The 26,014-nt window shown below is 40.2% G+C and overlaps 1 protein-coding gene and 1 long non-coding RNA gene across 2 annotated transcripts; one reads left to right on the top strand and one right to left on the bottom strand.

Moving 5' to 3' along the window:
• Window positions 1-1,759: 1,759 nt before the first annotated feature.
• Window positions 1,760-8,812, top strand: LOC135327605 (uncharacterized). Its single transcript, XR_010387967.1, has 2 exons — window positions 1,760-3,407; window positions 8,189-8,812. It is a non-coding gene; the product is annotated as an uncharacterized LOC135327605 (long non-coding RNA).
• Window positions 8,813-12,260: 3,448 nt separating this feature from the next.
• Window positions 12,261-25,783, bottom strand: LOC112992579 (epidermal retinol dehydrogenase 2-like). Its single transcript, XM_026115756.2, has 7 exons — window positions 25,629-25,783; window positions 22,907-23,250; window positions 17,561-17,692; window positions 16,512-16,611; window positions 15,173-15,317; window positions 14,448-14,573; window positions 12,261-13,901 (listed from the first exon to the last, which is right to left on the bottom strand). The coding sequence occupies exons 2-7, from the start codon at window positions 23,225-23,227 to the stop codon at window positions 13,808-13,810; spliced, it is 918 nt and encodes a 305-aa protein (XP_025971541.1). The 5' UTR covers window positions 23,228-23,250; window positions 25,629-25,783; the 3' UTR covers window positions 12,261-13,807.
• Window positions 25,784-26,014: the final 231 nt, after the last annotated feature.

Here is a 26,014-nt window from a genome sequence, read left to right as displayed (position 1 = left end):
AAATTTCCAAATTCCTCCACACAGATAATGTTCTACCAGCTGCTCTGAAAAAAAACTGGCCCAAGGAACGGCAGTAAAAGGCACCTCCGTAACGCTATTATGAATACAGCTTTCTCAGGTAGACCTCTCCCAAATAATTTCTGGCTTCATTTTTCAAACGTCTAGGCCTCATTCCCCTTTAAAACAAAGGCAACTGGCACACATCCAAGTAGACATTTACTTGTCAATGTCCACTGTACCTCCTGTGCATGTTTTCCCTCTGGTGAGACAATCACATTTTAGCTCTTCAAACCAGAAGTATATTTATTTCCCCTTCTTTAAGACCTATTTCAGCTACATAGATGTTATTAGGCTAAATGCCATTTATCAGGATAATTCAAGGAAGGGGAGAGAGAAAGGAAAAATAGAATATTTAACAGAACATTTACAGACTTTAAGATAGACAAACATTTTCAAACATTTGAAAATAGTTATCATAATTAGCTTTAGTTAATGTAGTAGTTTATTGATAGCTTGAGGACCTCTTTTAATAAAGATTATGGTCCAGCTTTTTTAGAGGAGGATTTTTGTTGCCAAAGCTGGCTTTTTCAAAAAAAAAAAAAAATCTAAGCCATTGCTAGATCTGAATAAGTGGATCTGAGTAACTTTTTTGAATAACTTTTAAAAGTTCACATGCACCTGTAATATCAAAGCTCTGAAGTCAGAAAATGGGAGAATTTTGAGCTTCAATTAGAGATGAAAGGTTCCATTAGAGCAGACAGATGAGGAAACCTGCAGTCTGTGTCCTATTCATTGTAGACCTATGCCATCCTCAGTGATGCCAATGGCTCTCATATTCATAGACCCAGGTCCAGATACTGACAGTTTCAGCGAGTGCTTTCAGAATGGAAGGCTGTGATTTTAGGCAGTATTTCTTCCCTGTGAATGTTGATCCTCTGAGTATGTCTCAGGCTATGCTCGCAGTTTGAAAGCTCAGCCACTTGATACACCTGAAATCCTGGCCTTTAACTGTTGATATCACACTCCTACTGTTTTCATGCCTTTGTTTAGGTTCCTCACGAACCTGCACCACATGTGAATTCCTGGCTCCTTGTCATGTCTGAGAAAGTGGGGGCAAAAAGGGAGAGGAGATTTGGGAATGTTTTGCCCCCATTTATGTCCTTTGACAGAACCTGAGCTGATTTGGGATTCAGGATCTTAGTTCTAGTCCAATTTTCTAGTCTTGAAATTCAGCCAAAGCCTACCTTTACTTGGGGAAGATGAGTGTGTCCATTCCATTCACCCCACTCTTGATGCTAGAAACTCTGTTGTCAATCCAGGCTGCATGATCAGAGTGGAAGTGCAATGAATGCTCCTTCTTCATGGAAACTACAGGTCAATGTGATTTTTGACATGTATTTTGACTTTAATTTGATGTTTAAAGCGTTAGCCAAGGTCTGTGAATTTGTCTTTCTCGCACTGTGGGTTGATGAATAATCCATTGTGTATATTTACCTTGTGAGTTTGTTATTTAATTGTTGGTTGCACCAAAAGGAAAGCAAATCATACTCTCAGTAATTACTATTGAGTTGTTTTTTTTTTTTTTTTAAGTGGCATCGGAGAGCAATAAAGGAAGGGTTCTAAGATGAAGTTACATGTTAGGGCTGAGCTGTCTAACAGCACGTCACTGTTGAAATGGGGAGAGCCTGCTCCCTTTACGCCATCCTCTTACCTATGGACAGTGTAAGCTTCTACCTTTCACTAGTTCTGACACTTGCTGGACCCTTCACTGAACTGATTAAGTTTGTTAACCCAGCAGGTTAAAGGGAACAGGTTTCTGTTGGGTTAATGACTTGCCTCATGAAATTTCATGCTTAAGCATGGGGATTGTGCAAGCACTGGGACACGTGAGCTACAGGGACCACGTAGCATCTGCTTGCAGATGACCATATGTGATTGCTGCCCTCTTGTTCAGTCATGGGCAAGAGACCTCAAGAACAAGCCAGAGTTACCGCTCAAACTGATGAGTCAAGACTGTAACAGCTCCTATCTCCTTAGCTCAGCAAAGAGACCTGTAACACCACAACATTCCAATTCCATGACACTGTCCAGTTTCAGTTTCCCATCTAACTTCTTACCAATGGTAGTCTGCAAAAAAGCCCAAGAAACCAGCCTTACAAGTATTGCTTCCTGTTTTCTGAAGCTGAATCCAGAACGTTAGTTTTTGTAATGATGATGAACTGTGAACTGTGAGTCTTTTCCCTATGGACTCAGTAACAAACAATGTAAGCAAAATTTTGCAAATGAAGCTACAGGCTGTCACTCCCAGATGGCAAGAATTAGCAGAGGAAGTTTTGTTGTGCTTCCTTTCCTCAGCTGTGTACCCCTCCCTTGTTTTTGGAAGTGGTAACCTTCAGACAGGGATGACTCAGCTGCTGGTGAATCACCTGCTGAAGTGCTGAAAGTGATAGTCTGGCTCAAGTTCCTCAAGCAACAGTGAACTGTCAAGACAGACGAGCAAGGAAATGGTTTTCTGCAGCTGGGAGTGTTTTCCTGCTTGCACATCTACCTCTGCTGCAGTTGGAGGTGGTTGTCTTCATCTGCACAGACTTTACTGTAATTTCAACAATCCCTGCTGAGATCTTGTCTAATCAAAGCTTCTTTGTGCAGCTGCTCATTCATGATAGGAAGGACTTTTTCACAAGCATTGCCATAAGCGTTCATTTACAGAAAAGCTATCTGTGAATAACTCGTATACAGTGTAACTGGAGAAACTGGTCAGGGATGCTTCACTGTTTTCCAGTTGGCAGCATGGAAAATAATGGAATATCTCTGACCAGGTGTTACTTCCAATTTTTCCCAAAGAGAACAGAGCTGGAAGAGCCTTCTGAAATCTTGCAATTTCAAATTACCATTTTCTGGATTGTGACAGCAGAGAAAGACAGGAGGAAAACTAAAAACCACATACTGAGCCAGACTCTGCTTCCCAAAGGGACTGCACATGTCCAACCAGCAGCTGTGCAGAAAAACAAAGAGAACTTGTTGTCACTATGTGGCAAGTCTAAGTTTCCTTTGCAAACAAACTGAACCAGTTTGAGAGACACCAGACAACTCTAGTACACCACGACATTTTTGACTAATGTGATCAATGATCCTTTTGGACTATTTCTTTCAGTATCTGTACCTTTTTTTCCCTTAATATTAGAAGAAAAGTGACCAGCTGACTGTTCTCAGTGACAGTAATACCAACCACCTCTACTGCTGAGCAAGCAGACACTGTGAGAAGATCAGCTCCAAGTCACCGATGAGAACAGCTTGGCAAGAACCAGCATGCTTTTTGTTCTTCACCTGCCGTGGTGCAGATTTGTGCTACTCAGCCTAACCAGCAATAGTTCCTTGAGCGGCTGAAGTCTGAAGAAAAATCACAGGTAGTTACCTTGGCTTCCCACTGTCCATTCAGGATGATAGAATTTAGAAAGTCACAGGGAAAAACTAAGCTTTATCTACATTGGCAAATATTTTGCTGGATATTGTCTACACTGGCCTCTTGGTATTATGGCTTAAGATTTTTTGGGGAACTGGCTTCATCCTCAATAAAGGCGTATCTCCAGCTCCCCTCTCTCCTATGTGGATAACAGTATCTTGGTCACTGTTCAGCTGGTTGGCAAGCTCACCCTGTCCTAACATATATTTCCTATCATCTTTGTCAGGGTCTCTTGAGCCAGATTCCTCTCACAAGCCAATGGCTGCACAAGGCTAGTTAAATTCTCAGTCCTGCAGGGTAGAAAAGACGGTGCCAAATAGCATTATTTGAAGTTATGTATCTGTATAACTCCTCACTGTAGCAAAGCCAGAGGAGAGGGTTCATCACCTGGCAGGACTGAGCTAAATGAACAACTGCAATTCTATCAATTCTTATTTTTGGAACAAGTCCGATTGTTATTAACATTTCTGTGTGGGAAGGTCCAAGGAGATGGCAGAATCCCACAGCCATGTTTGCTCATATGATCACACTCACTGTCTTTCAATAAGCCTTCAAATTAGTCTTGCGATAAGCATGTTGCTTGAGAAACAGATTTGAGATTTACTCTAAGACATTCCTTTACATATTTTTCCATGAAATTCCCACATCTTTAATATTATATGATATTTCATTGTCTGGAATAGTAGACATATTTAAGGTTCTTATCTGCGGAGATGTTGTTCCAAAACATCACTACAAGGAAAGTGTAGGCATCCATGGAGAAACTAAAGCAAAGGTACACATGCCTCTCTAAGTGGCATGTAATACTGTATTCCTTAATATCATTCACACCTCAGTAGAGAGCCACTGCTAAGCTGTGTTCTTCCTTGGACTACAGTACACATGCGCACGCACACACACACACACACATCTTAGAGCCACATAAGTATTATCAGCATCATACAGACTGTGACTTGCCTTTTTGTCTTTCTACCTCAATTCATTTTCAAACTAGCAACCAACCATTTTACCACTGAAAGTCTCCAGACTTCTGAAGGTTTTTTTCTTTCCTTTTAATAAGTGTTGACTTCATATACAAAAAGAACCACTAAAAGCACACACAGATCAAGAGAACAAGCCAGGAGAGATGTTCAGGGATCACGCTATTCCTTCGCTGAGGATTTTGGAGGAAACCTAATAGAGCTATGAATTATTTCTTCCAACAAATTAGTCCAACTTCAGACTTGTATTTAACTTCTATTTAGTCACTGTCTTGAAGTTAAGCATAATGTATGTTCATGTAGGTTTATAGGGTTTTTTTTCTCCTAAAACAACTGCTTTTGTTAGGAGCGATATTATTGCTTAAAGGATTATATTCTATTTACAATCAATCCATTTTACTATTCTTAAAAAAGTTCTATGATAATAGCAGTCAATTTACAGCAATCCCTTTTTCTATGCAGACATAATACAAAAGTTCTTAATATTTTCCAGCCAAGTCTCTTTACAGTCTGACTTGGGAGTGGTAATAGGATGAGAGCCAAGGAATTTCCAGAAATCTTAAAAGTGCTAGTAAGTCATTACTGAAGCAGTGCCATGAATATTTGGTTGATGAAAGTTAGATGTAGGACCATTCTGCCCCGGATTAGCAGATATTATCAATGCATCCCAGAAAAAGGCAAGGCTTCTCACTTCCTTATGCAGTGCGTAAAGAAGAAGAAAGGAAGCTGTTTGCCTAATTAGGAACAAACATAACCTTTCAGCATTCTTTGACCCCAAAACATTCTCTACAAGAAACTATTTTAGCTACCACCTAAACTCATCATTCTGGGTTTAGGTTACATTTGTTCTACAGTTTAAAGATTATAGTTTTGTTGGTGTGAAAGTGTTCTTTAGAAGTGTTTGTAAACGTATAAAATCTGGAGACAGTACTGTGGCAAATGATGTCTTCCAAAAGAAGATTTCATGGAATACACAAGCATGAAGCCCTAACGAACGCAAAACTTCACTAGTCAGTCCCCACAGAAGCTCTAATGCTAAGAAATGCAAGAACAGACATTGTAGATTCTTTCAGTGTGATTTTCTGGATGTGAAAATGGCCAGACCAGATACTTCAAAATAGTTAAGAAAAATCATATTTGGTTTGCAAAGGAATAATTCATTGCTCTATTAGATTTCCTCCAAAACCCTCAGTCAAGGAATAGTGTGATCCCTGAACATCTCTCCTAGTATGTTCGCTTGATCTATGAGTGTTTTTAGTGGTCCTTTTTGGATATGAAGTCAACACTATTAAAAAGAAAGAAAGAAAAAAAAAGCTCCATAACTCAGGTGGAGAACATAGGTATTTATAGTAAGGCCTTGTGACTTGGCCCACCATGGTACAATCAGACAAAAAGCATATTTATACAAGGGAACATAAGACAGTCCTCAACAATGGAAGAAAATGACTCTTCCTTTGGATGTTAAAAATCCATTACTTCTGTGTGGCATACTAAAAAGCAATGAGAAGAAGGCTAGCCTTGTCCCTGACTACAGAGAAAAAAGATTTGCATATGCTAGCATCTACTTAATGTGGGTTCGTAGCAGTTGGGGTGCTTCCCCATATATGACTGCTCTTTGTAAAGAGTGGCAGGCTGCTAATCTTTGTAAAGAGCTGCGTAAATAAAGCTCTACATGGCCTCAAACAGAAAGCTCTAGCTGGCTATAGAAAATCCAAATTGCAAAAACTAGTTAAAAAGATTTTGAAAAGGAGGCTGGATTTGGAGTTCTTTTCCTCTGCCACAGGAAGAAGGCATGTTGCTCCTTTGGCCATACTAGCATATATGTGTACATATCTATCTATCTATATACGTGTATATATATATATATATATATATATATATATATATATATATATGTGCCTCCTAGCCTATATTCTGCTCTTCCAAAATGGCCATCCCTCTGCTTATTCTTTCCACAAAACACATTTAAGACGCAACGCTAACCTACCCCTTCTTTAATTCAGGAGATTCTCTAAAGCAGAAGACATAGTTCCCTCCTTCAAGAATCCTATGGAGCAAAAGGCCTTCCTATTGGGAGGTCCTGTACCAACAAATTATTCATTAACAAGATCACCCTTCCCTCTTTCCCCACCTCCCTCCACATACTTAGTGGACTCACATTGGAACAAGGTGAATTAAACTTCCTCATTACTTTTTCATCCTTCCAGCAGTCTTGTTAAGGTGCTCCTGCATTTTGGAACCTGTAGCTCTCCTCGCCAAATCCTGCTGCCTCTTTCCCAGTCTGGGAACAAGACAACATGACATTTTTGCTTGAACATGGAGTGTATTCCTTCAGATCGTCATCTGAAAGCTCTTGCTTTCCCATGACAATCTGAACGAAGGAATTACGCTTACCAGCATAGGCTGATTTAAACCAAGGAACAGCTCCAGCTAAACTTTCTTATTCTACTTATTCAAGGCCTAAAGGAATCCCTGTCCTCCCATGACTTAGAGATTTTTTTTTGTTTTGGCCTCAAAGTGTCTTTGCCTAATTACACCACTCTCCTGTCTTTCCCAGATGGTCTATAGGGAGATTGATGTGGAGTTAGTGGTAGTTCTCTGGGGCACTACAGGCAATTTACAGCACATTTAGGTCATTTTCCTCTTTTTTACAGCCCATTGAGACACTGTACTTTTGATTGCACAGAAAAGAAGGAGCATTTAAAGGAAGAGAGTGAGGTATCCGGATTTTCTGAGAAGAGTAAACTTCAGACAAATGGATTGTTATAGTGATGCTTCTAATATCGACCAGATTATCTGAAAACCTGAACCATTTTAGATCAGCAGAGTTACAATCACATGCAAATTAAAAGTGAAGATACTTTAGTTTTTTTATTATCTGAATGCTTTAAACTTGACCTTTAACATGACCTTTAAAGTGTTAATATAAATACAACTGCAGATGAAATTATCTGTGTCTAACAGGTTGACTGAAAGCAGTTAGGCCTTTCACTGACAATTTTTTAAAAAGTTGAAGGAACTAGTTTCCTAGCTATCTTGCAAATCTTCAGTTCAGAAGCAAGGCTGAAAACAGATTTCTGCCCATTGCTGCAGGTGGTTATCATTTCTACAAGCAAGCTCTACCTGCTTCAAGTATTCCTGTCACATCCCCACTTGCCCTGTATTACAGGGTAAGGTGCTGGTACACTACAGGGTAATGGCAACTATGTTTCTCATTTTCTATAGATTCAGAGACATAAGCTGTATTGGAGAATAAGGAACATCATAATTTTTAATGAATTATCTTAATTTTGTCCTCTTGGACCCAACTAGGTGTATATGTTCAATTCTCCACCTTGCTAAAGTGCTAAAGACACTTTAGCAGTGTGCTTAAAGCACATTATACAAACCACCTGGTTTGTCATCACATGAAAATAAGGACAGGATACATGGTCTATAGCAGATGTAGGTAACAGCCTTAAAAGCCTTAAATTCAGGTAGAATTCTATTTGCATATTTGTAGAACAAACCATTAACTACAGTAGTAGAGTGTGATCCATGTCAAAGAAATTTAGATGCAGCTTAGAAAAACTTCAGGCTTCAAAAATAGTGAGCTACTTGAAGCTCACTACATATTTTATATCCTTTGATTTTCCTTTTGTGTGTGCGTGTGTGCATGAAATTCCACATCCATTTTTTTAGGGAGTTGTAATGCACAAAATTTCAACTATGTATCTTGTCATTTTATTCCCATCCTCTGTTACAGACTCACTCAACACCAGGGCACAGAAGTGACATAATTCTTGAAGAAAACACCTCAAACAAGTACCTCACCTGAGTCTTCTGTCAAGATTTGTTCTTTCTGGGTACACATCCTTTTGGTATACAATTACTTGTCACTGACAGCTCTTTCTTTGAGTAAGTTGTTAGTTAGAATAGTCCCGAAACACAGGTATGCTATTTTGCAATAACAATCACTATAGCATGATTCAAGTCGGTTTTGGAATTTAATTAACTGAACATGGAGCATTGTATGACCCTACTTCCAGTCACAACCATAATCATTCCAGAAATACACAGATGGACTAATAAGTAATTCAAGGTGTATTTTTTTTAAAAAAAATCATTACAGAGAAGTTCCTCTAAGTAAGCCCTCCACCAAGAATTCCCAGCACTGAACAATACTCACTGAGCCTTGCACGCATGACAGAATGCCTCAGCTATCTATCTCTATGTTAATTTCTGAGTAAGCTTCTTCTACACCAATGCAGTCAATACTGGTGACTCTTCTCCAATGGGACTGCACTATCATCTAAATTTCATAGCCTAGATTGTGACACCGAAGTTTGTGGTGACAACAAACTTGTTCTGCAAGAACCTCAGTTGTTGCTGTTGCCTACTGTTGTCGTTCCTGTTGTACCCGTTGTCCCTGGGGGACCCTCAGCTGATAAGGCTGTCCCTTCTCCTCCTATCGTGGGCCTGTTGATTCTTCCTCCTATGCCAAAACCAGTGGTGCTGCCACTGGACCTCAAGACATGGAGAGAAGGAAGTGCCTGAGTATGACCTATCTCAGGGCTCTGCCTCTCTTGAGTGTCTTCTGCAGTTCTTTCCTCTTGAGTTTTGTACAGGGAGCCTGGAAGGCTCCAAGACAAGCCCTGTAGAACCACGTTTCCTTACAGGCAGATGTGGTTATTCACCACCTGGGATAAGAGTCACATCTCTCAACACAGCTATACTGTTAGTTATGACTTGTTTTCAACCCGTAACTATCTAACAGACCCAACACTGAAAGGTTGATGTATAATCTTAACATATAGCCTTTGCCTCCCAGTGTCATACCCTTTTCTTGTCCATTTATCTGCAGATCACATGGACAATTACTCATTCATAGCATGAATATTGCTGAGGGGAAGGGAAGAAGCCAGGAAGGATTCTTTTTCACCCTTCCTCCCTAGACAAAACTGTATTTGCCTCAGGCACATGCCACCTTTGCAACTTCAGGCCACAAGCCGGTGGCTTTGGCAAGCAAGGAAAAGACATACTAAGTCAGAGGCCCCTAGGGCTATGGAGAAAGTATATTATACACCGAAAAGACAAAAGCCGCTGGCTGTAGTACTGCCCCCCACCTCTTGAAACATCAACATGAACCACCAAGTCTCACCAGAAGGACAGTACTTCTTCATCCTCCTGGGATAACAAGTAGCTGCGGATCTGAAGAGGTCAATATTGATTGTGACGGCAAAAAAAAAAACAAAACAAGAAAAAACAAAAACAAAAAAAAAACCAAAACAAAAAACCTCATCCAGAGAAGTTATTTTGTTATAAGATTTATTCTACAAAGACTATGGTTTAGGACAGCTGATTACCAAAGCACACAATCTAGATACCTGTCTTCAGAGTATCATCTGCCCCTAGGAAAGTTACCAGAAAAGAGGTAGCTGTTTAGTTCCCTCATAAAACGAGATCAAACCATGATGACCAGCTTCCAGGTAGATGGATATTGCTCATGGATGATTTCCAAATACATAGCAATAGAATAGTAAATAATAATATAGGTTGTATCACAGCTGCTAGTTATCTTCTTTTCCTCCTCAGTCTTGTTTAAAGGATCAAAATATTCCCAAGAGAAATGATACTCTCCATGCTTTGAGGATTAGTAAGATCTTTGCTGTTACAGGAATATGATCTCCCACACCTGGAGAAGAAATATAGCAGGTAACAAAACACTATGTTCTGCACTGTCTATGAATTATTCTGTCAGTGATTGTCAAGCCAACCTTGCTATCCTAGCCAACTTTGAGATGCGGGCATTTTGGTAGAGACGATTTAGAGTTTCAAGCAATGCTCATAGAACAAATAATTCCTTTGCAGTATCTTCCTGAGGTGCTTTAGAAAGCAGCTCTGCATTGTTGTCAGCCCCGAGCACTGTCACAGTTGAGGTGCTTTTTTATTTCATATTCTACCTCCTTGTTTGGGTCTTTCGCTGAGATCCTTCTGTGACTAGTTCTCTTACCAGGAGCAGGTAGAATCAATATCAGGAAAGAAATGAAAACCATTGTTTTCCTGGTAGCAAGCCATCTTTGATCTCAAGAAGTTCATAGTTCAGTTGAAGATCCAAACACTCACTTCATACCCACCTCCTCAACACAGAGGAAGGATTTTCATCTCTTGATCTCAAGGATATATCTCTACATATCTATCAGGCCATCTCAATAGATGTGGTCAGTATTTGTAGGGGTTCAAAACTGCCATCAGGATAGCATCTTATCCTCCAGTCACATGAAGTAATTTCAGTATGGTGACCATGATATTTAAAGAGATAGCAGCATACTTGTATAAAAGCAATGTTTATGTACTCCTACCAGGATAGCTGGCCAGCAAAGGAGAGATTTTCTAGTGAAACTGCATTAGCAAATTTTACACACTCAACTACAGCTCCAAAAGTCACACCTCACCTTCTTTTATCAAGTTGCCAGTGCATTCAGGAAGGCTATCATTTACCTACTTAATGGCAGATTTCAGATCTTACTCAACTTGAGCTTGCAAGAGAAAAACAGAAAAAAAAAAATCCATTACTAATGGAGATAACATCTCCATTAATAACCTAGATGATGGACCAGAGTGCATCCTCAGCAAGTTTGAAGATAATACAAAATTGGGAGGCGTGGTTGATATATCATATGGTTGTGCTGCCATTCAGAGGGATCTCAACAAGCTGGAGAAATGGGCCAACAGAAGCCTCATGAAGTTCAAAGGAAAGTGCAGTCCTGCACATGGGGACAAATAATGCCATACACAGCACAGAGTGAGGGCCAACTAACTGGAAAGCAGCTTTGCAGAAAAAGACCCGGGGGTCCTGGTGGACAGCAAGTTGGATAGGAGCCAATAACGTACTGCTGTGGCAAAGAAGGCTAAGAACCTCCTGGGCTGCGTTAGGAAGAGAGTGGCCAGCAGGTCAAGATATGCGATACTTCCCCTCTACTCAGCACTGGTGGGGCCACATCTGGAGTGCTGGGCTCCCCAGTACAAGACAGACATAGAGCTACTGTAGTGAATCCAGCCAAGGGCCACAAAGATGATTAAGGGACTGCAGCACTTACTATGAGGAGAGACTGAGAAAGATGGGACTGTTTAGCCTGGAGAAGGCACAGGCTCAATCTGTATAAACACCTGATGGGAGGGACTAAAGACTCAGTCACTCTTCTCAGTGGTACCCAGTTAAAGGACAAGAGGCAATGGGCACAGACCAAAACAAGAATTCTCCATTTAAACATAACAAAAAATACTGTGAGAGTGGTCAAACATTGGAAGACATTTCCCAGAGTGGTTGTGGAGTCTCCATCTTTGGAGATATTTGAAACCTGACTGGACACGGTCCTGGGCAACCTGGTCTAGCTGATGCTGTCCTGAACAGGGTGGTTGGACTAATGACTTCCAGAGGTCCCTTCCAGCATCAGTGATTATGTGAAGTAGTAAAATCTCTATGGAGATAAACTTCTCTTCTCTAGCACAGATTAACAGGCAAGATCCTCCCAGTGGTATGACAAACTTGAGCATGGTGAGAATCTACAAATCTCACTAGATTCACTGCTTTGAACTTCCCAAATAAGAATGTATTTGCAGAGACACTAAGAATGGAAAGCTATAGGCCCTAACAGGAACTGGAGCTTGATACACACTGTTCATATGTATGCTCTGCCTCCTTCCTCCTTTGCTCTGGAATTCTGCGCACCTATTATTTCATAGTTAAGAGGAAAAGTGTGGCTGGTGTGGGTATATCTTTCATCCTCTTAATGAAGGAGAGAGAGGAGTCTACAAGACACAGATACACCCAAAAGTTATTAGTGGTCAACTTTATTATCAGCAAACAGTGCAAAGTACATATGGAGAGTTATTATTAACATGCTCATTTTACTCAAGTGTTTCTTGTTCTTCAGTAGTAAAATAGTTCTATGTAAACTTTTATCAATTGATAAACCTCACTAATTGCATAGACAAGGGAAATAAAGGTAGTCTCCAGACCAACATGGAAGACAGACATTAAAACAAACAAACAAAGAACCCCCCCACCCTCTTCTACCATCCTTCAATTAGTTTACATGATAAAGAGTTTTGTATAGTCTTAGTTTTCAGGTATTACCAGTCACCAGTTGAGTACTGTGACATGAGATGGGATTAACCAGCATATGCTTAAATGGCATACATTTAAAGCATAATCCTCCTTTTTCTTGTTTTGGATTTACCAAAAGTCAAGGGGGGGGCTTTTCATTTTCTAAGTGAGTGGCCATTGGAGGGGGGAGGCCTCCTCAGCACTTGTCCAAAATAAGTGAATGGTCCCAACAGTAAAAGGAAAGTAAAACTAATCTCTGTAGATGCAAGGCAATCCCCTCAATTCGGAGGAACAAAACATAACACTTGGTGAAACTATAGCTGTTGTCTATAGTGATCTCATTTACTTCATGTCTGCCAGCATCATTCCTTTCTGAAATAATTCCAGAAGAAGCCTTGATTATGTTATGTTACGTTAGTAGCTTATTGTCTTACCTGGCGAGCTGTCTGATAGCCCCCTAAAATGGCACTTTTATGCTGTATAAGTGGTGTATTTTGCTTAGGAGTGGAAAATCTAAGTTTGTTCTTGGAATATTGCACTTAAAAGATACAAAGACTTTGTTCTACTATATAGCTGTAGACATAGTATTGGCTTTAAAAATAAATTTTATATTTGATAAAAGTACATTAGTAGCACAAATGCATCATTTACATCCATTTTTTTCCCCCAGACATTCAGTCATCTGAGTCCTGATACACCCTCAAAAATTAATGCATTTTACTGGTTATGCACCAACGCAGCAAGTATTTTCATTTCACAAAGCTTCCCTTTGTTGCAACTTGAATTTTAGAATCTGTTGTTTCAGGAAACTCTTGAATTCTTCAGTTTATCACAGAATTTTAACAGCTTCAGCAGTGTAACCCCTCCTAATGGTCTAGTGAGTGACAATGACAGATCATATCCACTAAAGGCTTTGCTGAAGCCCTGCCAACTGCATGTTCTTTCCTGGCCCAATCTCCCCACAAAAGTGCCAATTATTAGTTTGTGATGCAGATACTTATTTAAGATATTATAACAGACATCCCCAAGGCAACTCATTTCAATTAATGTTTTTCCACAATGAGGTGAAAAGAAATCATTTCACTAGATTAAAAAAAAAAATCTGTTTGTGTCAAAGCTGTTGATTAAGAGCTAATTAAAAAGCAATTTCCTTAAAAATTGTTACTAACAAAGTGAGGCACCTTTAGTCCACAGCTTCTAGAAAGCACCCCATCCCGCTACCACCCCTAACACAGTTCACTTTAGAGTTGCTGATATTTGATTCTTGCACTATTTTCAGTCCTTCTTCCCTCGACCTCTGAAGGAATCCATGAAATGGAGGGTTCCAGCAAAGTCTCCAAGAAGAACACTTACTTTCACTGGTAGCACACTGTGAGGTATGAGAGTGGGAGAGGGGAGAAAAAAACAAACAGAAAAAAAAAAAGACATCAGAAGAGTTGTGCAGTTTCATCACAGAAATCATTTTACCTGGCCAACAATTAAGAAAATATACCCTCTATTCTGGAGTACCATTGGTTCTCTCAAAATATCTATTACCCTCACTCGGCAGCCTTAGTTGTTAGATAGATCAGTTCCCTAACCTGGCCTGCAATAGAGTCAGAAGTGCCCCAAAGTTGGAGCAAGAGAGACCAGATCTGCAGTTAGTGTGGAGTAGACCCAATCAGCACAGCCCACAGCAAAACTGCACCCAGATGGAGTCAGAGAGCCACAGGTAGGCATTTCTGTCACTGTTCTGTGGTCTAAGGGTAGGAGGAACCCCTAGAAACCAAGAAGAAAACTCCAGAAGCACGCAGAACTTACTAAAAATTCATACTGTCAAGTATAACTCACATTTTTGTTCAGACATGTAGCTGAAACATCATTTGATAGGGAAGAAAAAAAAGGAGAGGAAAAAAAAGGAAGGGGAGAATCTTACTTTTTCAAAGCAAAAAGAAAATACAGACTGCGTGGTAGTATCAGAATTTCTTGGTTCTGTCGAATAGCAGTGACTATCTTTTCAGCTACATACTCTGGCTCTAGAATGGGAAGCAGACGTGGCCACCTGGAAGAGAAGGCATTTGCAATTACAATACAAGCTGTTTTGGATTCAACTTTTAATTGAATATCTGCAAAATGAAGACTTTTAAAATTAAAATAAGAAACAAATCCTATGAAGAGAAGTAACCTTCATTACATTAGCCTGAAGAGAGTAAGGGGCCACTGTTATTTTCACTTTGCATAATCTCCCACAAGGCAAACCCACATAGTCCTCCTATTAAGATACAAAAATGAGCAAAATAAAAACCTAGTGTAATTATATAAGCATACTGAGCAGAGCTATGTCACTGATTTCAGGAGCTGAATGGGGGTTTAGAAATCAAGGAGGACAACTGGAGCATTTGACTTCTGCAGAGGAAAGGACTGTAGAAAAGGACACTGATTGTATGTTTCATGTTTCAATTTAAATGAATTGCTAGGTACCAAAGGTGTTGACATTTAAGTTATCCTGTCATTAAATAACAGTGTTAATATCCAATGAGACCCTAAAAATAATGCAAGCAAGCAGAGCAAAGTCTAGCCTGTAAGTTCCGTAAAGGAAATATGAGCATGTGGCATGGTAAACATGCAAGTTGCATAAAAACTTCACAAAAGCTTACTCACTTGGTTTTACAGCCATCAAACATTCCTGTGTTTATGAAGTAAGGACACACAATTGTGGTTTTAATACCAGTCTTTCCCAGATCTCTCATCTCTAAACTAATTGACTCTGCAAACCCAATTGCTGCGAATTTACTTGCACAGTAATCTGTAAAATAAGTAAAGCATTAATTGCAGTTTTCATTTACTAATTAAACCTTACTAACCAGCTTCAGTGGGGCTTACCGCTGAACAACTTCACAGGAGCAGTAACGGTTTTTGACAGAGAAGAAAAGGACAAAACTATGCTTTAATAAGAGTAAACTGAGCATCCACAGTGGCTGTGATACACAACAGCAGCCCCATGACATACAAATGACATAAACACAGTACCTGCACAAAACTACTGTCTGGTAATAAAGTACTTCACAACAGGACAAGGACCATTTGCATGATTAAAGTATTACTCAGACTTGATGTGGTTTGTTCTTTTACTTTCCCTCTCAAGTTAATTGTTATTACATACTGGCATATAGAGGGTTTCTCTTCACACCCCTGCTATCACCTTTCCACTCTACTGAACAACAGCAGATGAAATCTCTTCCTATTGGACTTTACCTTTGAATCCATGCACTAGCTTCTTATTTACTGCAAACTCAAGCTTTCAAGGCTCTCTGTAATCTGGTTTCAACTTGCAACTGCATTTGTCTCCATTATCATTGCCTTGAAGATAACAGAGCTAGATTTCTTTCGTTGCTATGCCACCTGATTTCATATTGCTCCCCCTTCGCACACATTTTCCTATAATTTCTTCTCAGTTTGTCCTAATCTCAACACTTTCTTTTCTGTCACTGTATGGATTCTCTTGAATGCATTTCCAAGAGCAAGAGGATGCAAAATAAGTCATCACACATCTGCCACTGTACAACGTCTAGATTTTAACAATAATTTCAGTTAGGGGAGCTTGTACAGGACCTCGCTTAAATTGCGAACATACTTGCAAAAAAGAAAAAAAAACAAAAACAAATCTCTTCCCCATCAAACACCTTCAGGTTAACTTTACAGCACTGAAGTTTTCAGTTTCTAGATGTCTATATGTAGCTCCTAGATCCTCTAACTACCTTAGCAGAAAAACCTGCTTCACAGTAGCGCTGAGCATCTGAAATCATCTTTTGAAAGGAACGATCTATTTAAGTTAAGTGGTTTGAAAGTATGACCTTTGTTTTTTTACCTATATACAGTGATCCAGAAATTCAGACTTGGCAGATTTGGGGGGGGGGGAGGGGGCAGGGCAGGTGAGCATAGTTCACTGAGTTTAAGCCAGATAAATTGTCTAAATAAGCATTAGCTTTATTACACTAACCTGCAAGACGATTGACTCCAATGAGCCCTGCTGAGCTTGCAATACTAACCAAGTGTCCATGGTTAGAGGCCATCATTGCTGGGAGGAAGGCTTTGTAAGTCTGCAGTGTAAGTCAGAGTTGCAATGAAACATTTTACTCAAAAAGCTACATGTTCTAATATTTTGATGCTATTTTAGAAGGAATTCTGCTTGCAATTTAAGATTTTTTTCCCCCCCCATCATGCAAGGGAAAAAAAAAATAGGAGTTTGTTGTTTCAACTCTATCATCTGCTAAGCTGGGACATTCAAGGCCCCACCAATACCAGTATATCTATCTATGGTGATAAGGATAAAGCTTCAGCTAGTTGTTAGATTTCTGCAAGTCCAAAGCTCAGAGCTGTAATGTTTCAAACTGGAGTTAAATAGCAAAGACAAAAATCTGAATTTCCTCTCTTTCTCCTAATAATTTAATCTTCTTGATTAAATTTCTTTATCAACCTGAAGTATGTTTTAACATCCCCTTTGCAGTTCTTTATAGTAAGAACACAACATACATGACCCATCTTCTCTGAAAGGAGGAAAAAAGCACATTAAGTTACTCATTTTGGACCAAGTCCCACATAATCAGTATAAAAGCATTGTCTGAACATGTGGTATTTCTTACTGAAACTATCATAACCACGAAGTAACTAGAACAAAGACAGGATTGACATTTCTCTAGTAATAGAGTAGCAACTTCTAGGCTAGGCCTGCATGATACCAATATCAAGGGGTATAGCATACTAACTACAGGATTTAGCAGAATATAAACTTCAATTCTCAAAAGCATTTCTAAATACTAAACAGTTTTGCTTCCACCTACCTACTACCCAGAAGTTCCCAAGGGATCCATTCTTCCACCCTTTATTTCATGGACTCACAGGCATGAAAAAGTTTCCTGTATCATTTCTGACTGAGCTTATAAGAAGCTATATACCCTTCCATATTTTCCTCAATTCCAAAAGGCAAAATTAACCCTGAAAACATGTTAAAAGGGTAAATAAAGAAATATGTATAAGTACATGTATTACCCAGAAGTGTGCCATTGTGTTCACCTCCATGGTTTTTTCCACAAGTGAATCTGGAGAATCAATAAACCTCTTTCCAGTTACAATACCAGCATTGTTGATTAGGATGCTAACATCGCCAACTTCTTTTTTAACCTAAAATAAAAAGCCGCAAGATGTCAAGCACTATATATAATATACACTTTCCAAGTTTTTCTTATGAAAATAAAAGAAATATAAATATGGCAGGTTCCAATTAAGTTAAACTTTTATTAGGCTTGTTATGGATCCAAATATCCCTTGCTCTCCCACATTCTCTCCTGATGTCTCTTTTTAGAGCTAAGCTAGGACCTGGACATTTTTGGAGATGTGGAGCCCAACAGTTCCACAGCTCCAAGTAGGCTTCTGGTTTCAGCACCTCTGGATCTTGCTATGACTGTTCCATATAAATCTCTCCTGCAGGAAGTTTGTCTAATGCAAGAAGTATTCTGCTACAGTAAAACCATTTTAAAACCAATGAGCCATTCTGTACTTAGGATTATTTCTATGTTGTGCTGTGAAGCATAGTGCAGAGATCCTCAAGCTAGGTCCCACAGAAGCATATACCTCAAATCTATGCAAGAGCTGTAGTATCTAGCTACATTACACTCAAATTCTCTTGCATTTTCGACACAGTTCCTTGGGTCAAAAAGCTGTACAACCATACAACTTCTGGACCACAGACAGCTTGCACAGCACTTGAGTCTTCTGATGAGCAGAAGAAAAACTGGATTCCCTGTTAGTAGCATTGATTGCTCGTGTCTCAAGAGCCCAGGAAAGCATCCCTCCCACTGCACAGAGCAGCAGCTACTTAACAGCATCTTAATAGTTCAGGTACTTCAAGATGCTTTGTGCTGTTTTCCACATGTTCTACTTCTCTTGACTACAGTCTTTAAACACTAAGATGTATTACATAGTGGCCCTTCATAAAGTAATTTCTTCTTACAATCTTTTTCTTTATTCAGGTATCTTGATTACTGCAAGCAGCTTTATAGGTCAGGAACTTTTAAAATGTTCTCTTATCAAGTAAAAGTTTTTATATAAGTTTATTTTTCATGAAGATCCCTTGAAAGAACACCATGGTTCCATTTATACTAGCTCTCAAGACAACACAGAAAGTGAGAAAACTGAAGTTCAAGAGTTTGTTATAAAAATTAAAAAAAGCTTTGGGTTTCTCAATAAAAGAAGATTTTGTTCATGTACCTACAGTTAAGGTGACGGAGTTCTTAAAATGACACATGCATCCACAGAAGGCAGAAATCTTATGAGTCTTCTGAAGCAGACTGTGGTGCAGAAGTTTTTTTCTGGTATATGTGCTTTGAACCTAACACTGTACCAGAAACTTTGAGATGGTTCCCAGAACTTAAGTTAACTAAAGAATAATCTCTACATATGTAGTTCAGTAAGACAAAGTATAGTTTTCATTTCAGCTCCAGAATGAGAACTTTTGTGCAGGCTCATTTGAGAGGATAATAAGCCATCTAATATGATCAAGATATTACACCAGCTTTCATGAAAATATTTTTAACATAGTATTTGAAGTACAGCTCATTAATTTAAGCTTTTCTGGAAGCAGAAAACAATTCCCCTTAGTTGTTTTATCTACAATTTCCAGATCAAATATGATCGGCATATATGCTTAGCTAGTTCATGGAAACATATTCTTCCTATGCCATCTAGCCACATAGCTCCAGACCACAGAACCTCATTTCTTTATGGTATCTCCTATGTTAGGTGAATACAGTGACTGAAGAAAGCACAGGCAGAACTAGGTAGCATAGCCTGTATAACAGGAAAGAATTAAGGAGAGATTTATCATAAATCCTTCAGCTTAACTTCATTTTTTCTTAAATCTGTTCCAATCTCATCTGTGTTTGTTAGCTAGCTAACCATTTAAAAAAAAATGCAAGGCAGCCTTGGTAGGATTATACAGAATAATTTTTATAATGAATACAGAAGCCAGATGTCCCTCTCCACCTTGGTCATTGTTCCTATATATGCTTTTCTTTCTATTTCCCTCTCAAAAAGTTAAGTAACAATTTAAATATTTCTGAAGTAGCACCAGCCTTAGACAAGTTGTTCCAGTCACTGCTGGAGCATGAAATGCATCACACATTCAAAATAGTATGAGTTGAGAGACATTCATGCAACCATTAGTAAAAGGTGCATTAGTATTGCCTCATGTCAGATGATTTAGTAATCCTAGAAGCCTGGACCAGTATCCCAGACTTACCCTTTGGGGAAAATCACTGTTTATGCAAGTACTTCATTATGCTCCTTTTGTGCACACAAACACAGACAGAGGTGGGGCTATGTGGTGCACAGTTTGTAAGTTGGTTATTGGGATATTCAGGATAGATGGAAGAGATGAAAACACTGTCAGAAGAGGGGAAAGAAGAACAAAACCTTGATCACCTGTAACAGCTGTAACTAGTGATGAAAACTTAAATGACCTCTTCCCTTCCCAATGTTTAAAGACAGCTGTTTCTACCCAGCTTTCCAAAAAATATTCACACCTTGGAGAGAATTCAAAGCACATTCAAGTGCCTTCTTACAACCCAGACAGATACTTCTGGCTTTATGACACTTCTGTTCATGCTACTTTCCAACAAACTAGATGTGGCAGCTCCTTGCTGAGCAAACTAACCATTTTAACTCCTTTCTTCCCTCAACTCTTACTGTGCACAACACAGAGAGCTAAGTCAGCTAGCCCAGGCTCCCATATCCCACCTTGAGGCCAAGCACAGAAGTCCTTTACAAAAAAATCTTTTCCCTAGTTAATAAGGTGTAGATAATGCTGACCTTGCAGAACTTTAAATCTCTCCATTGTACAGTGCTAGAAAATGCATTCCAGGTGTTTTCATGATGTTTACCTTACACAGGCCTAAAACAAAGAGCTGATCCTGTTACTCATGCTCGGAAAAGATGCTTACTGTTTCCTGATTGTTTTCACATATGTATTTCTGCCTTGTAAGTGGAAGTTTACTAGTGAGTAATTACCATGATTCCCAAACAGCTCTCAAAGTCTCTATTTCCAGGGAACTAAGACAATGTTTCTCTCCCTTCCCCTTCCATAACTGGCAGGAAGGCGTAGAAACAAGAGCTGGATGAAATATCACTGCGAAATGTATTTCTGGTGTGCATATGGGCAACAGTAAAAAGAGTTTCTAGAAAAATGGAAAACTGGCTGCAGACTGACACGTGGAACAACAAACAAGCAAAACCAGTGCATAGGCAAACCAGTAAAGTGCAAGAGAGATTCTGGAAGTAAATGTGAGCCCAGACACAATTCCGCAACTTGATAATGAGGAAAAGGCTTCTGTTTCCTCACAAGTAGGAAATCAAAAATCATGAAGAATTACCTTCCTCTTTCAGAGCCCTAGAGCCTGAAAGTTATTCCAGGGAAGAGGCAGTGGCTGGGAGAAGGCTGCATTCCTTTTGGGGGTGGGGTGCTTCTGGAAGGGGGACATTATAAATAAGCTTTAAGGTATAGCTTTTAATAGCCATAAGCTTTCCTTCCTGCTGTTGGTACAGGAAAGGAACAAGGACATGACATGGCCAGGACTTTTGGGTTTTCTTCTTACTGCAATAATTGTTTTTCTAGTTCCTGAGTGTTAAGGGATCATATCCTCTGTGTGGCTGATGAAGTACCAAAAGCGGGTATTTCTAAGCTCATGTTCATTTCATTTTGGCTGTAGGACTGTTTTGCTGGGCACAAGGTTTTCAACAATATTCTGTCCTGCCTGTGTGAGTTTAGTTCACTATAATCTTGCAAAACTCTAAGTCATTGTGTACAGCTGAATCACAGAGAAAAACCCTCTCAGACTCAAACTGTTTTGCCTCATCTCGCAAAGGCTTACTGAGCACACTATGAACCAAAATCTACTACACTGTACTAAAGCAGTGCCATCAAGCACTAGTTAATATTAAGGTCTTATTGTTACTAGTTAGATGGGGAAGATGTCAGCTGACTCTGCATCAGGACACATTTGTCAACAGGACACATTTCTGAAACAGTAGTTGGCCGTTTTCTTCTACAACGATCAGCCAGAGAATTGATTTATCCGTGGATTTTCCCAGTGACCGGTGACAGAATAGTTTAATTCAGGAAGCCTGCACTGACCAGTTACAGACCTCCTCTTCACTTCCTCACTCCAATCTCCCTCTTGTTTTTATCATCCTTAACCCGTATCATATGCATGTCCACACCCTCTTTTCCCTTTTATGTTTGATCAAATAAACTTTTGCTCTCCACCTTCTCTACGAGACCCAAGCGCCAGCCCTTGAGTCCTCAAAACTGAAGGTTATTTTCCTGAGCCCTTCACACTACCACTCTTCCTTCTCCCAGTTCAGCAGAAAACCTAGAGGCCTGCACTGAAACATATATAATTGCTCTACTGAGACAGAAGATGTGCAACTTAACCAGCATAAAGGAGCTGCAGGACAGGGCAAGCGTGATTAACATCGTCACAATCTAACAGTAGCAGCCTCTAACAAGCTACAGGTCATCTGCAAACTTCACCTGTCAGAAAGTTTGTTTTATGGTCATTGTCATACAGACAGAAAAACGCAGAGCGCTAGACCTTCTTGAACAGCACTGGAAAGGACAAAATAGAAACATTATTTCAGCCAACAGGTGTTCCCAAAGGCATCTGAACTTTTTTCTTTAAAGAAAATAATAATAATAATAATAATAATCCTGAGGCAAACACTCACTGTGGAAACTTTCTAGTCCAACAGTTAAGTTTAGCAATATTTTAAGCAAATGAGAACAGGTTGTTATAATGGAAATTGTTGAGTTTAGCTTTTGGCATATCTACTGGTCTACCCAAAATATACAACCATATGCTTTATTGCTAAAGTGCTTCAAAAAGGAAAGTAAGAAATATTTAAGCCTTCAAGAGACACATTAATTTTCTTAAAGTGCATCTACAAAATTCATTGATGGAGTTAGTCTAAATTTGCCTAACCAGTTAATCCTTTTGATGAGGTACGGCCTTTGTGGTTTAGTTTTACAGAAGGTTGCCAGAACTTGAACTACTTCATTAATGTCAATAAATTCACTTTCTGCACTCCACCAAGTGCTTGCTCAGTAACTTAACTAATCAGGGAAGCTAATCAGTTGGAATTACTAAAAGGAAAAAAAAATAAAGAGAACAAAAGAAAACTCTAGAAAACAACATTCTTAAAATAGGTAGCATATGCAATAAATTCAGAACCAATTAACTTTAACCTCTTACTTTGAAGTTTCTCAGACTTAACATACATCATACACACAGGCATGCACACATATTTTAGAATGGTATCAAAGTCACAGATGAAGTACTTTACCTGATCTGCTACTCTGTGGACTTCTTGCCTTTTGCTACAGTCACAGATGTAAGACTGTACTCTTACTGCCCCATTTTCTTTGGCCAGTCTACTTGTTTCCTTGAGCCCCTCTTGGTTAATGTCCCAAAGAACCAGCGTGGCTCCAAGGCGGGCAAATTTTATAGATAGAAGTCTTCCGATTCCACTTCCTGCTCCTGTTATTAATACTACTTCACCTTCAACGTTCTTCTTCCGTTTAGGCACAATCAAGAACGTTAGTGACTCCAACAGGTAATAAAATGAAAGTCCGACAACTTTGAGTATCTCCAAGAAGAAGTTCATCTTGAGGCTATTTCGTCAGATACCTGATAATGGAAAATGTTTACCAGATAGAATAAACCATAAAGAAAGATAATGCAAACATTAGTATTTTAGAACAGAAAAGCATTTTCAGATCCAGTCTAAATATTCTGTCCTCTTCTTTCTCAGCTAAAGGTACAGCACGCTGGAGTTTACACTTCAACCTTTAGCACTACATGCCTAATTTGATCATATCTCTTAGTTAACATTGCTATCTATGTACACAGGCAATCATGTTTGATAAGCGCCAAGAGATAAGTCACCTGGATTTCTGCTACACTGAGCAAAGTTCGTGAAGTTTAGCATGTGCATATACACATAATATGACCAGCCTTAGGTTTTGGTACATGGTAAACAACTCAATTTCTATAACAGAACAAGCAGCTACTAAAACAGGGCAAGTCATTTCAGAAAAATCTTCTGACAGTAACATTAGGAAATCTTAAAACCATTCTGCTAACAAAAAAACATTTACTGAAACCATAGTGGGTAGGGAAGCAAGTTCTTCTTTCTGAAGATGACTAGCCATATGGTAAATGTTTTCTGTTCTTAGTTCCCTTTAAAATGGAACATATGAGTGCATGCTTAGATTCTGGCACAGATAACAGACAACAAAACTGGTGAGAAATGAAAGAGACACCAAGACAGCATGGTAACATTTTTCTAGGGCTAATATTGACATTTTCTGTAGTAGACTATCACAGCTATAGCACTACTACAGAAATAAACAAAACTAGGTTTTATCAGGGAAAAATAAGTTTCATGTGATTCAAGAAAAAAACTAGCAAGCTTTTGGAAACACAAGCTCTTTGCTGGGTCTAAAACAGAAGCAAGAAATCTTTAAAATAAATACAGATGCTGAGTTTAACTTGATTACACTAACTTAATGTAATTAACATAACACTTTCTCCATTCGAGTGAAAGGTGACTGGTATCTCTGGGGCAGATAAGGATGTTAAAGGGAAGCATGATACAGTCCTTAATCCCTATGGAACAAAGGGAGAGGTCATTGTTTTTGGAGTACAATACACAATTTGACCTACACCTACTGGAACTTTAGGAGCTTTTATGTCAGTAACTTATTATGTAAAATAATCATGTATTAGGCTTGCATATGATAGAGGTACATTAGAGCTCAGAGATGTAGTTACTGCTGGGCAGAGTCATCTTAAGGATACATTCTACAGAAGACCTTCTGTTAGCATAGCTACTCCACATCCCCTAAGGACGTAAGAGTGCTTGATTGCCATTGAGCCATCTGTCACCTAACTCAGCTTTAACTGGGCCAGAAGGCCCCCACTCCTTACTGACTCACTGCATCAGCATGGCTAGTTACAGCGATTAGTAAATAAGAGTACCCACAAAGAGCAATGCAACTAGCCAACAAACTTGGCCGATTTTGGTTCCTCAACCAAAGTGACCAGGGATCTATTTACAGGTGTATTGACCAACAATACCTTTAGCACAACTACGATATCAGACCTCTGAATCCGAACCACAACGCTTCTGATGGCATATGTTGCCATTAACATGCCTACACCCACACATAAATGTCAAGAGCTGTTACATGTTGTGAAATATCAAATCATTACATAGTTTATCTAGAAGATTTCTTTTCAGCTACTGATAATTTTGCCAGCAGTCTTGACTGTGCACGTGCTGATGCTCACAGCCGATTTTCTCCTGCAGACTACCACTGCTCATGAAACACCAGGGCAGAACTTAGGCTCACTTCTGAGCTGGAATATGCCTCTGCTAGGCACAGCTGATCATATAATAATAATATAACGACAACAAAAATTGGTTTGCTCAAGGCTATGTTCTGTTAAAAGTCGACCATAAAGTCACCCGGGGAGAGTGAGGCATGAATTGGCCCATCGTATTTGGAGGGTTGCAACCCTCCAAAAACATAACGTTCCTGGAGTGACAACCCAAGGACTTACGTGTAGCAATCTCCTCCTTACTAGCTAGAAGATAACACACTGTTCTAGTTTACTGCAGTGCAGCAGCCTGTATTACTCCAGGAAGACACACCTTGTCCGCTAAGTAATTGATAATATCAAGGAAAAGAAAAAAAACAGAAGAAAAACAGCAAGTTTCCAGGGGCCATTGCTAGCTCGGCGCTGCCGAGGTCTGCGCCCTCACGCCCGGCCGCGCTCGCTGCTGCCGCGGGCCGCACCGGAGGGGCCGCCCGCGCCCCCAGCGGCGCCCGGGGCCCGCCCGCGCCCCTCGCCGCGCCCCCGCGGGGCCCGCAGGGGCCGCGCAGCGCCAGCCGCCGGGGCTGCCCGTCCCCTCCGCACGCTCAGCCCGCGGCGCGTCCCCCCGCCGCCTGCCGCCAGCACGGGACCCCCCGGCCCGGCCCCGCAGCCCTCGCCTGGGATACCTCAGCCTGCTCGGGGAGGGCGCGGCGGCCCCAGGGCGGGCGAGAACAGGCCGGGATCCCGCCGCGAGCCCTCATGCAGCACGGCCTAGCCACCCCGTCCTTCTTGCCTTGTGCCCGCCCCTCGGCGGGGCCTGGCCGGATGCGCGGGGGCGGAGCGGAGCCGCTCCGCGTCCGCTCCGCGCGGCTGCGGTGGCTGGGGCGCGGGGCGGCTGCCCACAGGCGGCAGGGAGCAGCGGCCGGCCCCGGGCAGGCGGGTTTCGGCTGTCGCGCGGGGTCAAGGGAGCAGCTTGCCGGCCGAGGGCTCTCGGGACACTTCTTTTTCCTTTTCTTTTCTTTTTTCTTTCTTTTTTTTTTTTTTTTTTTTTTTGCACAGTTTCCTCATAACT

This window comes from Dromaius novaehollandiae, chromosome 2, assembly GCF_036370855.1.
Source record: "Dromaius novaehollandiae isolate bDroNov1 chromosome 2, bDroNov1.hap1, whole genome shotgun sequence".
Taxonomy (NCBI): Eukaryota; Metazoa; Chordata; class Aves; order Casuariiformes; family Dromaiidae; genus Dromaius; species Dromaius novaehollandiae.
Note: the sequence above shows the minus strand (reverse complement) of the source record. Positions and strands in the feature narration are given on the sequence as shown.